The 15,054-nt window shown below is 40.1% G+C and overlaps 1 protein-coding gene and 1 long non-coding RNA gene across 5 annotated transcripts in view; both read left to right on the top strand.

Annotated features, from left to right (window-relative positions):
* Nucleotides 1–15,054, top strand: part of ptprn2 (protein tyrosine phosphatase receptor type N2) — a 261,633-nt gene that overhangs the window by 105,097 nt on the left and 141,482 nt on the right. For all 4 annotated transcript variants that reach the window (XR_005036081.1, XM_021563054.2, XM_021563052.2 and 1 more), the window contains exon 10: nt 6,388–6,467. Coding sequence is in view for 3 of the 4 variants with exons in the window: in XM_021563054.2 (XP_021418729.2) it covers nt 6,388–6,467 (80 nt within the window). In the remaining variant the exon portion in view is untranslated. The remainder of the gene's footprint in view (nt 1–6,387; nt 6,468–15,054) is intronic.
* Nucleotides 508–6,152, top strand: LOC118938794. Its single transcript, XR_005036082.1, has 3 exons — nt 508–4,666; nt 4,902–5,037; nt 5,150–6,152. It is a non-coding gene; the product is annotated as an uncharacterized LOC118938794 (long non-coding RNA).

Raw genomic sequence — 15,054 nt, 5'->3', positions numbered from 1 at the left:
TGTGACACTAGACACATTAGGGAAGCCATAGAAAAAGGAATCTGGTTGCTATCCCTTTCACTGCTCAATAGGGACGCATAGGAACGCAGAGGTTTCTAAATATATCCAATCAGGAAGTGACTCTTTTCTCAGGCTTTCGCCTGCAATATCAGTTATGTTATGCTCACAGACAATATTTTGACCGTTTTGGAAACTTTAGAGTGTTATCTATCCTAAGCTGTCAAAACTGAAATTGTAACCAGCTTTGTTTGTATGGCTTGTTTAAGAAAGGGCGATACTTTAAACAAAATGTAATTTTCAATTAGATGGAAATGAGAAATCTGTATGAAGGCAAAAAGGCAATTTTTGAGCAAAGGATGACCCTTTCTTAATAATCTACTGGAGATCCATTTTGGATTTAAGTATAATTTATGTATGAGTGAAGCTTTTAGTGAGAGGTTTAAAGCTTTAATATTTAATCATTTTAGCCCCCCAAACTCATATTCATTATATAAATAGGTACGTTTAATTTTGTCTGGCTTAGCATTCCAAATAAAATGAATTTTTTTTTGCTCATATGATTTAAAAAAAACGAGTCATCTGGAGTGAGCAGTGCCATTAGTAAGTAATTAAACTGTGATAGGACCAAAAAGTTATTCAATGTGATTTTTCCATAAATAGACGAGTCTCCATGGTTGCAGAATCTTATCAATTTTGGCAACCTTCTATTGAAATGAATTGTGGTAAGTTAATTTATATTTTTTGAGATGTGAATACCAAGTATGTCTACTACACCCTAAGCCCAACTACAAGGTAGTGTAAACACTGTTTTTCTTTTTACGATCCAGTATGAAATATGGTACACGTGTCATAATTAGGTTTTAATCCCGAGAGGCCAGAAAAGTGATCAAGATCTTCAATTAGACTGTTCAGGGATCCAGATTGCGGACTTAGAAAAAAAACTAGAGTCATCAGCATACATTGACACTTTTGTTTTTATCCCCTGTATTTCTAAACACTTGATGTTCTTGTTTTAATAGCTAGCATTTCAATGGCCATAATAAACAGATATGGAGACAACGGACAGCCTTGTTTTACTCCTCTTAAAAGCTCACTACTTTCTGAGTGGTAAACATTATTTACTATTTTACATCTGGGGTTGCTGTACATAACTTTAACCCATTGTATAAGAGATTCAACAAAATTAAAGTAATCCGCGCATTTATTTATAAATTCTGGTCGTACTTTATCAAACACCTTTTCAAAATCTGCTATGAAGACCAGGCCTGGTATCTTTGTTTCATAATGTTCAATTGTTGCAAGTAATTGTTGTATTTTATCTCCAATATATTATCCATGTAAAAAACCTGTCTGATCAAGGTGAACAATATTTGGTAAAACCTTTTTTTATTCTATGTGCCCTGCATTTCACCTGGATTTTCACATCACAACATTGAAGTGTTAGTTTTTTAAATGGATTGGATCTTTATACTTACCACCTGGGTTCTGTTTTAGTAGTAATGAAATCAGACCTTCTTTTTGAGTACCTGAAAGTCTACCATTTGTATTGGAGTAATTAAAATATGTTAATAAGGGATCTCCGAGTACTTCAAAAAAAGGTCTGATATACCTTTACTGGTATACCGTCAAGCCGTGGTGTTTTTCCAGACTGAAAAGATTTTATTACCTCAAAGTTCCTCTTCTGTAAGTTGGCCTTCACACAGGTCTTTCTGTAAATTTGTTATTTTTACGTTATTATTATTAGGAAAGAAATCCTTATAGTTAACATCATTCAGTGGATATTCAGGAGACTGAAAATAAAACATACACTTTCCTCTTTCAAAATATAATTTGGTGAATCATGGATAACTCCATTTGTAATGAGTTTCTGTAAATTATTTTTGGTAGATTTTCTATGTTGAAGATTCAAGAAAAAAAAATTTTCATCATTTTCCATCCAATTAGCTTTATTTTTGTAATACAATACACCTAATCGTTCTTGAATAAGTACCTCCAATTCTTTTTGTTTTTCCTCTAACCTATTTTGTGCCGCTATACTACAGTTTCCATTACCATCTACCTGCGCTGTTACTTCCTCTATTTCCTTTATTAGTCTAATCTTTTTTTGACCTAAACTGTTTTTGTTTTAATGATGAGTGTTGTATTGAAAGTACATTTGAAAGTGTCCCATGCAATAAGGGGAACTGCTGTACCTATGCTGTACAAGAAAGTCAATTATGAATTATTTTGTCTTAGTTGAGAACAAATTGTCATCCAATAGGCTTGGATTAAATTTCCCAAATTCCTGTCCAAGTAGAAATTTTGTAAGAGTTAAATGGAGGCCAATTAGATGGTGGTCTGAACCCATTCGGTCTCCTATTAATACTTTTTTCTACTTTTGATGCCAGCAAGAATGAGACCAGGAAGTAATCAAGACTGCTAGCTTGATTAAGCCGCCTCCAAGTTTATCTCACTAGGCCAGGGTTTTTCACCCTCCATATATCCACTAGTTCTAATGTATCCATGATCTTTGTGCTTGAGGGTGATCGTTTGTAGAGTGATTTCCTGTACGATCCATTGAGGTACTTAAAACCGTATTATAATCTCCCACCATAATAATAGATTCTTTCGTTGCTTGTGAGCTCAACAGATTATTATATATATTTTCGAAAAAGTGTGGATCATCGTTATTTGGCCCATATAGATTCATTAGCCAGATCTGTTTTTGGTCCAATAGCATATTTAAAATAATCCATCTTCCTTGAGGATCTGTTTGCACAGCTTGCACAATCGGATCAACATTTGTATTAATTAGTCAAATCACCCCTTTTGAGTTTCTTTGCCCGTGACAAAAATATATTTCTCCCTCCCAGTCCTTTTTCCACACAATCTCATCTATATTTGTAGAATGAGTTTCCTGTAAACAATAGATATTATATTTGTTCTATTTTAGCCATGTAAAAATGTATATTTTTTGATCTGCTAAGCCATTCCAATTATAACTTTCTATATTTATTTCCCCACTTACCATAATGATACTTACCACAACCAATGTTTGTAAACTTACCATTAAAAAGCACCATGATGATTAAGTGTCCATATAGCTGTACCATAATAATATGCACTGTTAAGCTGCAACTTTGTAAACCTCCAATTGTCTTAATATTCTGCCCACTAAAAACTCCCACCATATTTAGGTCTGTTGCTACTAAGACCATCAGACCATCTCCCTGATGCGTCCTAAGGCAAACCCTTGGCCGCCAATTGGTGTTGGCCAGAAGGAAATATGGGCAGTCCCATGATAACAACATAAATATCTATGAGGATGCTTAAGAGAACTAACCAAATAACATGGAAAACAGTAAAAAAAATATATATATATATAAGAAAATAGTAACAATATCAGATAATATTAATAGAAATAATAACAGCACAATCTTATAAATGCCTGCTCATATATTTAGAAAGTCCTAGCAAGGCTGTAAGCATGTCAACCCAGCCTGCTCAGTTCATTTTATACCATTTTTTTTATTTTTTATTTAATGAAGAGAAAACAACCTAAATATATCTCAAGACCAGTCCTTTTTTTATGACCATTAAATGCAAGACATATTTCATGTAGTCCTCATTATATCCTGTTCTATTTCGACAAAAGAAGGAAAATGGAGCATAGATTCTAACGGCCGCTAATGACCGCAAGTAAAATGTGTCTTAGTCATCGCATCATATCCTGTTTATCTATTTATATATATTATCACATTATATAACAGTATTCCTGTTATATCGTGCCACGGCCGTGCCAGAGCCGACCGCAAGCCAAACACCCAGGCCTATATCATTAGGATCAATAATATAAAAGGTAACATAGATAGCTTATATAGAAATATATAATGTACCTTTCTCTCGCTTAGAGAAGTGCTTCCATAAGCCAATTATTGTATTAGTTTTACCGTTAACTTGAATCACTTTATCCCAGTGTTAACCAGCCTGCCACACACTAGAGACAACAACCCTCTTGACAATACCTAATCCATCCATTTGCCAGTGTGTATCGGAAGAATAATCATCATTTACATTTTTTATATTGAGATGGATTTATTTTTACGTGAAAGGTAATAACACCAATTATTTTAGGATTGCATAGGCCTATTCCTATAGAGAACCTAGGCAGGTTTTTAATGATATAATCCTTTATCCTAGCCCTAACAATAAATCTATGAATATTTATTCAGTTTTATCTTAAAAGCTAATTGTTCCGTTTCACATCGGCAAACAAGGGCCGCACTATATAACAGCTTTTAGGTCATAATATACCCAACCTCTACAATTTAAGCCATATCATATTTAAACAAAACAAAAAAACTACCTTGGTATTGCCAATGTACAATCGTCAAATGAAATACATAAAAAATCATGTGTATCAGGGACTACTTCAAAAGGAGGTAGCTATCACTCACAGCCGCGTTGTAATCTTCGAGTCCTTGAACATTCGGTTGTTTACTTACAATGTTTCGACCAGGAAGTACATTGTTCATTCAGATTGCCTGCTGCAGTTGTTTGAGAGATGTCCAGTTTGCAGCCGAACCTGCAACATAGAGAAGACCAGCAAGGGGACCCTCAGAATCACGCAGACATGACTTCGCCGTGAGCATTCCTATACATGGAACAGGGAGGACACTTGAATTAGGTTGGTGACATTTGACCTGTTCAAAGGTCAAAACAGTTTAGAGTTTTGTCCCAATTCACCTTCATAACCTAGCCTGGTGGAACCAGCCTGATCACTGCGTTTACCATTCTATTCACTTCACATATGATGTCTGAAGTGAAATTGAAAGGTGAATGCAGCGATCAGGTTGGTTCCACTACGCTAATCATGACCACCATTGATAATGTAATCAGTGCTCCGTGTTTGTGTGTGACAGACCAGTGTCTTTGATGAGGGGTCAGGAACTGATCTATGCTGCCATGCCCATCAATGGGGCGCTGGCATAGACCTTACCTCCAGCCTCACCTCTTGCCTGCTCACCAACGGTCGTCGATGGGGTTGCCCAGAATTAGGTAGGTATAGTCTGACCTCTTCAAACTTCAACATAGTATATTTTTGTTTGTCAAATATCACCTATCCTAACTGCCGTTGGTAATAGAACCGCGACTGTGTATGTGTTCACAGATGCGTCTATGGAACAAGCACTTGGAGACTTGCAAGATGATGTGAGTCCCGACTGACAGACGGGCTTGATACTGATGTCTCTAAATGGAGAGAGATCTTGCACTCCGCATTAAAATTGTACTTGACACAACTTTTACTTATATGGTCTTTTTCTGTTAATGAATTGAGGGAGAAACCCTGTTTATTCCGCACCAGGATCAACTCCTGTTGAATACGGGACACCACAAAGGAAGGTATGATCGCCCCGACATGTTTTCCAAGGTAGCCCCATTACCACCAGGCAATGCCGATGGGCGCAGTATCTGTATCAGCTGGGAAGGATGATGAAAGGTGTACATTGTTATATTAGCAGAACACTGCTTCTATGGTATTATGTAAAGGGTTGTTTATTCTACATTGACCTGTTGATACATTTCAAAGTGATCAAAACACTTTTTTTTTACAATATCTACATAAATTCAGAAATTGCATTCTTCTCACATTACTCTGTAGGCTACTGACCTATTCAAAGCTTCCTCCGGCATCTCACCATACATTTGCCTGTAGTTATTGAACTCAACCTGCAGGAGGTTTGAATGTTGTGATTGAGTGGGGGGAAACAGCTGCAGGCAAGGTTCTGACAGATGGGTGTGTCTTGGTGGTGACAAGGACACACCCAAGAAATACACACATCAAACCACACCCCCAAGCCAACTCACGTTTGGCTTCTGTCATGGCTGCCAGCATTTCTTGGGGGGCAAGCCAAAAAACGAGGCCAAATCAGCGGTTCCTCTACTCTATAAGATGTGGCCATCTATTGATTTTATGTTACTAAACGATCACAGTAGTAATTCTTCAACGAGTCTGTTACCGCGGTTTGTGTTTTGAGCACATACCCCCTAAAAGGTCTGTTCCTGGCCCTGGACAGACGGGTAGCCAGAGATGAAAATCAAACAAGGTTCTCAGCTGCAATACGGGGCCACAGTTCCATGTTTTTGGTGTTTTGTTCAAATTCAAACAAAGAGAGAAAACAACCCCCCCCCCCCCCCCCCCCCCCCCCTTCCATTGTCTGTGTCCATGTCCGCTATGAAAGGTGCGAGTTGATTTTGAAGCTCGCTGGTCGCCGAAGCTCTCAGGGAGTCGCTCTGTCTTTCTCGACTCGTCTCTATTCCTCTCTTTCTACCTCGGTCTGCGGTTCAATTGAAGGGTATTGAGTTTGGGGTGTTGCTAATTTTGTCTCTTTTTCTTCTGTCTTCCAGAGTGCTGGGTCCAGCTGTAACCTTCAGGGTGGGCACCAACCCTCACAATGTTAGCACTGCAGATGTGGCTCGCGTTGCAGGTAGGACCATTCTCACATTTACACCAACCCATATCACCCAAGATCCACCCACCATTATCATGACCGATCATCATCATTTATTGAATAATGTGTCCCCGAACAAAGGGGGGGTAGGCCCACATTTTTTTCCCTTAACTGACTTGCCTAGTTAAATAAAGGTCAAATAAAACATACAATTCACACACATGCGCATGCACACTGACAGTCACACAGCACACACACACAATGAGACACACAGGGTTTGTGTGCTCTACCCATGCAGCACACAAACCCACACAGCAAGTAGAAATGATTAGCTACATTTCTAACTCAGCACATTTAAATAGAAAGAACCACATCGTGCCAATGACCTCCATTGTACTGGATTTAATTTCCACCACCTACACACCATTTTGTCATGTTCTCTCTGTTTGAGTAAATGAGAGCCTCAGATCCACCGCGCTTGATAGGGGGGGTAGGTATCACAGTGTCCTTCTAGTCCGGACAAGCCCATGTCTATAAGATTATTAACATGGTGTAATGACCAATGAGGATCATTTTCACACAGGATAACAAGCTGGACACACTGCTGTTCCTACTGAGATACATAGACTGCATCCCAAATGGCAGCCGATTCCCTATTTAATGCCCTACTTTTGACCAGGGCCCATAGGCTTAGTATTAGGGCTCTAGTCAAAAGTGGTGCACTATATAGGGCGTAGGGTGCCATTTGGGACGGAGAGTGTGACTCTCAGACAAGCTAGTCTTCGTATAGCCAGATGTGGTCTGATAGAAAGGTGTCATGGCGAGAGAGAGAAAAATAGGATTTGATATTTCCAGTATGCACCGCTCCTGCACCGCACCACAACACAACGCTGGCATTGTCTGAACTTGGGACAACACGGGAGGGTGTCGCCCTTGCTTCGATTGGAATTGACTTTGCGAAGCAGAGAGCAACAGTCCAACAGTCAATAACACCGGGGTTGGAACAACAACAGTAACAACACTAGCACAAACCTCATGGAGCCTTTTTTTTATTGGCTGAAATGTGCTGTTGTTCCATTGAGAGGAATTTGGCACCACTCTACTCCTGTTGTATTATAGGGTGGTATATGGGGGTTTGTTTCTGTCCTATCCATTTACAGAGATGCTACAACAACAACACTACACTCTTAGGGGGAAAAAAGGTGCTAACTAGAACCATACAGGCTTCTTCGGTTTGTCCCCATAGTGAAACCCTTTTTGGTGCTAGGTTGAACCCTTTGCAGAGGGTTCTATCTAGAACCCTATATGTAGGGTTCTTCAAAGAACCCCCTGTATATGGTTCTACCTAAAATCCTCTATGAAGGGATCTACCAAGAACCATTTCATCCTCTAAATGGTCTTCCTAGAACCATGAAGGGAACCTATGAAGGGTTCTACTGAGAACTATTTTTTTTTATCTTTGGAGGGTTCTTCCTATGAACAGTTCCACCAGCCTTATTAGCCTTTCAAATGTAATTATTTATGACAATACATTACATATAAACTCAGCAAAAAAAGAAACATCCCTTTTCAGAACCCTGTCTTTCAAAGATAATTCGTAAAAATCCAGATAACTTCATAGATCTTCATTGTAAAGGGTTTAAACACTGTTTCCCATGCTTGTTCAATGAACCATAAACAATTAATGAACATGCACCTGTGGAACGGTTAAGACACTAACAGCTTACAGACGGTAGGCAATTAAGGTCACAGTTATGAAAACTTAGGATACTAAAGAGGCCTTTCTACTGACTCTGAAAAACACAAAAAGAAAGATGCCCAGGGCCCCTGCTCATCTGCGTGAACATGCCTTTGTCATTCTGCAAGGAGGCATGAAGACTGCAGATGTAGCCAGGGCAATAAATTGCAATGTCAGTACTGTGAGACGCCTAAGACAGCACTACCGGGAGACAGGACGGACAGCTGTTCGTCCTCGCAGTGGCAGACAACTTGTAACAAAACCTGCACAGGATATGTACATCCGAACATCACACCTTCGGGACAGGTACAGGATGGCAACAACAACTGCTCGAGTTACACTAGGAACGCGCAATCCCTCCATCAGTGCTGACTGTCTACAATAGGCTGAGAGAGGCTGGACTGAGGGCTTGTAGGCCTGTTGTAAGGCAGTTATTCACGAGACATCACCGGCAACCACGTCGCCTATAGGCACAAACCCACCGTCGCTGGACCAGACAGGACTGCCAAAAAGTGCTCTTCACTGACGAGTTGCGGTTTTGTCTCACCAGGGGTGATGGTCGGACATCATCGGACTGAACCTTTTGTTATTGCAGGCATTCTCAACGCTGTGCGTTACAGGGAAGACATCCTCCTCCCTCATGTGGTACCCTTCCTGCAGGCTCATCCTGACAGGACTCTCCAGCATGACAATGCCACCAGCCATCCTGCTCGTTCTGTGCGTGATTTCCTGCAAGATAGGAATGTCAGTGTTCTGCCATGGCCAGCGAAGAGCTCGGATCTCAATCCCATTGAGCACGTCTGGGACCTGTTGGATCAGAGGGTGAGGGCTAGGGCCATTCCCCCCAGAAACTTGCAGGTGCCTTGGTGGAAGAGTGGGGTAACATCTCACAGCAATAACTGGCAAATCTGGTGCAGTCCATGAGGAGGAGATGCACTGCAGTACTTAATGTCACACTTAAGGCCACACCAGATACTGACTGTTACTTTTGATTTTGTACCCCCCCCTCGTTCAGGGACACATTATTCAATTTCTGTTAGTCACATGTCTGTGGAACTTGTTCAGTTTGTCTCAGTTGTTGAAACTAGTTATGTTCATACAAATATTTACACATGTTAAGTTTGCTGAAAATAAACGCAGTTGACAGTGAGAGGACGTTTATTTTTTTGCTGAGTTTATATGGGCCTAGTTATACCCTAACACAGTGGTGTTATGAATCTCCTGATTTACAGGCCACATTATGCTGGCTTGCAAGTGAATTGTAATACGGAGTTAGGCTATCGAACAAGTTAAATTTTTAATCACCTGGAACCTGCATTAAGAATGACTGGCAGTGTATGGAAGGTTAAATACTGAGACTACCTCAATCATCTAAACTGAAACAACCATCTCAGCAACGGGTGAAATAAATCCAATTACTAACAGATTGGATTAGTTTAGAAAACTATATATTATTTATATTTGTGTAGCATAAAATTAATCAACCAATCAATGCAAAAAACACAGATATTACAGTAAAACACACAATTCAAAAAATCCCACTGCAAAAGAGCATGCTGGGAAATAGTATATATGGTTGTATGTAGAGCCTTTCTTGCCTCCCAAAGAATCCTTCTTGCCTTCCAAAGAATCATCAAAGAGCCCGTTCTTCCAAAAACGGTTCCTATAATATTCAAGGTTCTAGGTAGAACCCTTTGCTTTACAAAGAACCCTTGTCTTCCAGAAAGGGTCCTTCTGATCAAAATAGTCCTTGGTAGAACCCCTCCACAAAGAACCCTTTTGGAACCCTTTTTTTCTAAGTGTATGAAATAGGTAGAAGGGGTTTTGGGGCTTGGGGTGTGATATGATTTGAGACATAAAGATGGCTGGAAGATGATGAAAATGTGTCTGGAATGGTTGGTGTTACATGGGTTTTGAAGCTGGGATTGTGCAAGCACCAGAATAACAGTTATTCCATGGTTCTACGTCCATTGGTACTAGGTTGAGATACTTTCTTTGTGTGTGTGTACATGCCTGAATGCTTGTGCCTACATGCCTGTGTGTGTGTTTCTGTGTGCGTGCTCATGCGTGCGTCTGTCTATGCGGAGTGATTTGAGTGTTGATTAGGCACCGTGGTGGGGGACCTAATGACTGCAGCGAAATGCCAGACCAAATGTTAAGTCAACATTATCAGCAGCCTGACTGCTATTGATGAATTATGAATCCAGCTGACCAGAATACCAATGACTGACCGAGATTTGCCTGTCAGGAAGAATACTTAGATATCCCCCTTACAAGGTTTCAGTTGGGAAATTAATAGGGCATGTATACATGTAGATTTACAGGAAAGCCGTAGATTTACAGGAAAGCCGTAGATTTTCAGGAAAGCCGTAGATTTTCAGGAAAGCCGTAGATTTACAGGAAAGCAGTAGATTTTCAGGAAAGCCGTAGATTTACAGAGAAATATATTACAATGTTACACATTTACCATAATATACAGTAGTATAAAGTTGTGTATAAAGATTCATATACTTAGAATAAGAAATATTCAGTTTGTATACGGAAGTCAAACACATAACTATTATCCTGCATTATTATAAATTGTTTTCCTGAATGTTTTACAACTATAAAACACCCAAAGATCAAGGACAACTGCGGTACAGTGACTAGTGTGATATGATCATTTTTCATGATTTCAAAGCCATCTCTTGCCGGTACTTCAGAAACAAAATGAAGATTCTCTGGGTTGAATGTGAAACAGAAACTGAATAACACTCTGCCTCCTGGGTAATCCTGGGTTACATTTGACCTCTGTTTGCCAGTGCATGAACAACATGGCCGCCTGATGAACTCGTCGGGCACACACACACACACACACACACACACACACACACACACACACACTCGTCAAACCCTTGGGCTCATTGTGTGTTGACCATTGACTGGTTTCCAGGTTTGTGGAAAATAAATGGAGGAATTGTAAGGTGTTTCTTTAGTTTAGCTCTATAGTGAGTATTTTTCTTCAAAAAGCATTTTGTTGACAATAAAGCAATTTTGGTGGAAATGGTCAGAACAAGAACACAATGATTAGGATTGGAGAATTAGGCCTGTGTCAATGATAGCTCGATTTGAATGAATACATTTTTCCTGTCTTTGTGAAAATCTTAAACTTGCAACTGGGGCCCTATTCATTCAAAAACATTTCTCAGTCTACTTGTTATGACATTTACATTGAGTAAGGTTTATCAGTACAACGTACACTCCCTATGCAGCCATGATAAAGTGTTACATTTAACATGTGAGTGAAGATGTCTGGGAGTTGTTTTGATATGTGTCTACTAGATCTGTTTTGATATGTGGGTCGTTCCACGAAATGGATGCCTTTTGCGCCCGGAATAATTCCTCATTTCATGAACACCATGTGGCCCCATGCTCTACACCACATGAGGAGTAATGGCCGATGATCACCTGGAACCTCAACTCTGTTAGAGGGCCAACGTCAACTTTAGTAGTTTGATATTATATGTGAGTTTATTTGTACAAAGGATATTTGATCAATGAGAACATTTTGGATTTATCTCAAACATGCTTTTATACAGAACAAAACATAGAAAACCAATATGCAACAATTTCAATGATTTTACTGAGTTACAGTTCATAGAAGGACATCAGTCAATTAAAATAAATTCATTAGGCCCTAATCTATGGATTGCACATGACTGAGCAGGGGTGCAGATATGGGTGGGCCTGGAAGGGCTTAACTCACCCACTTGGGAGCCAGGCCAAGTCAATCCGAATGAGTTTTTCCCCACAAAAGTGCTTTATTACTGACAGAAATGCTCCTCTGTTTCATCAGCTGTCCGGGTGGCTGGTCTCAGACGATTCAGCAGGTGAAGAAACCGGATGTGAAGGTCCTGGGCTGGCGTGGTTACACGTGGTCTGCGGTTGTGAGGCCCGTTGGGTGGCTTATGGTAGAGAAATGAACATTCAATGGTGGACACTCCTCTTCAAAACTTGAGACATCTGTGGCATTGTGTTGTGTGACAAAACTGCACATTTTAGTGTGGCCTTTTATTGTCCCCAGCACAAGGTGCACCTGTTTAACGATCATGCTGTTTAATCAGCTTCTTGATATGCCACACCTGTCAGGTGGATGGATTATCTTGGCAAAGGATAAATTATCACTAACAGAGATGTAATTTTTTTTTTAGAAAAATAAGCTTTTTTTTGTATAGAAGATTTCTGGGAACTTTTATTTCAGTTCATGAAACATGGGGCCAACACTTTACATGTTGCATTTATATTTTGTTCTGTATAAATATTAGTTAGGCAGTTAAATAAGTGTCCGTAACAGGGTTGACACACAGTGTGGTACAGGTGCAGATAAAATGCTCTTAGTTCATAGGATTGTAATGCCTGAGATGGGAAAAGGTGTTTTTCCGTAGTCTAAAAATACCCTCCATCAAATTGAATGTTGAAAGGAGAGATATTTTAAAGTTAAATATTTTACATTTCTTAAGTTTGCATTCCAAAAGGTACCCATTTTGTGGAATGACCCATATTTCATAGAAAAGCCATAGGGAGAGAAAGGTCCCATTGAAAATCCTTCTTATAGGGAGAGATCCCATTGAAAAGCATGGGTGCATCCCAAATGGCACCCTATTCCCTATATAGTGCACTACTAGTAGACAGATATATATTTTTTAAACACCCAAACATCTTCACTCATATGTAAGATGTTAGTAGTGCACTAGAAAGGGATTATGGTTCCATTTGGGATGCACATGGACAGTATAAAGAGGAGATTTGATATCTCAATGAAAGCATTGCCATCTTTTGGCTGTGGGTTGTTACGGGTAGAATAAGAAGTGAAAATCATGATGGGAGGTCTCACTGTATTAGTGAAGGTAGGAGCTACTAGGAGCTCTTGTGTTTTGCTCAACTGGAAAGCTGGCGGACAATGACCTGTGCTCACTAAACCCCCGCACAGCTAGAAAACAAAAGAGAAGGCGGCTGCTTTATAATAAAAGAAACTAGGCTAGTGTGTGTGTTTGTGTGTGAGTGAGAATCATTTGCAAGGGAAATTATTTATTCAAGTTTTGATGAAGAGCTGACCAAGCTGTAAAAAAACAATGTTGCAATTTGTCATTAAAGACACTCTTGCTTTTTGCTCCTTCGTTCTCTCTCTCTCTCTCACTCTCATAGAATGAGGTTCTGAATGTGGTGAAAAGCTGTGTGCTTCAGACTGATCTGCAAACATGTAAATCACCTTCACATGGGAAATTGGTTCTGTCAAAATGTGTTACGCTCACTACTAACCAACGTTTCTTTAGCCATGAGAAATGTAATCCCTCTCTCATTTTCTCCTTCTGTTTTTTCCTCTGTGTACAGTAACCGGGTAGGTGGAAACAAGCATTGGTTGTTTTGTGTTTCCTTAGAGCAATTGCTCTATGTGGACCAATATCATTCATACAGCGTTATACACATTTACATGCCTTTCTGAAACATCCCAAAATTCATGTTTTTTTCAGGGGGTTTTGGGGGATTTATATTGTGAAGAAAATGCCTCCCTTTATAGGAAAAAACACATGATTTTACATGGAAGAATTTTCATGTGACATTTTCACGTGGAATGTCATATGTGAAATCATGTGAAAACGTGTTTTTGGAACACTTTACATGTGGTCACATGTTTTCACATGTGTATTTTCATGTTATCATATGTTGCTTTACATGTTGTCACATGTTATTAAATTAATTTCACATTGGATCACGTGATCACTTGAAGTCATTTGAAATTAATGTGTTTTTTTCCCCCCCCCCTGCGCTGTTAGGAGGCAATTTGTATTATCTTCCATCTTCTTGAACAGATTTATTTCGGTATATCATTAGATATGCAATTATGATGCTAATGTGATATTACTTCATCTTTACAAAACATCTGTCATGCTATCATTAAGAGGAAACACGCCATGCAATCTGAAAGTCGTTCGTACATTTTGGCTGGACAGACTGCTTCACTGTATTCTATTGGCAAACGTAACAACGCGACCTCTTCTTGACAGTAACATCACGTATGAGTATGACGGCCTGTTATTTTCTTTAAGGTATGTGTTTCTGGTGAAGTAAACAGTACTTGTGCTGAGTCTTCCGACCAGTAACATATCAAAATGCCCCCTTTTATGAAGCTTAGACAGTGATCTGGACACACTGTCCACACTCTGTGGTCAAGGATGGGTGGCTGTTCGGGAAGATGTGTAGGCTGGTGGGCGGTGGGATGAGGGACACCCCTTTGTCTGGGCTGTCACGGCTGGTCGACCCCAGAGGCCCCAGAGGCCAGGCCCAGCAGCGTGCCCGGGCCCCCAGGCCGTGAGAACCACAGTCCTGGTCAAAGAGCTGGGGGCCTCTGGACCTACAGGGGCCAGCAGCCGGGGCCATCTGGAGCAGCCAGGAGCAGAGCCCTGACACACTGCTGTCACCCCTGGGACAGAGAGAGATCGAGAGAGAGGTTGAGGAGAGGAAGATGGTGAGAAAGAGCTGGGGAGATGCAGCCAAGGGGAAAGGAGATAGATAATAGGAAAAAGAGAGATCTAATTTGAATGTAGAGAGACTGAGACACTGCCTTCCCCTCAGTCAGGGAGATATATCCTCTTGCACACATACACAGACTTACAGAGAAGCAGCAATGGAAACAGGGAAACTGTGTTTTGAACATAGATATAGAATGTCTGTGACCTGGGTTTGTGTAGTAGTCTATACCGCTGCCTCTAGAAACACATGTATTATGTACCGCTGCTAGGGCCTAAAATTAACTGTGTGTTTCACGAGCCACTGTGGCAAGTAGATCAAAAAAATCTACTAGCCACTCAGATTTTTTTACCAGCAAAAATCATTTGTCGCCATAAT

The sequence above is a fragment of the Oncorhynchus mykiss genome, chromosome 15, assembly GCF_013265735.2.
Source record: "Oncorhynchus mykiss isolate Arlee chromosome 15, USDA_OmykA_1.1, whole genome shotgun sequence".
Lineage (NCBI taxonomy): Eukaryota > Metazoa > Chordata > Actinopteri > Salmoniformes > Salmonidae > Oncorhynchus > Oncorhynchus mykiss.
This window is presented reverse-complemented; position numbering and strand designations above follow the sequence as displayed.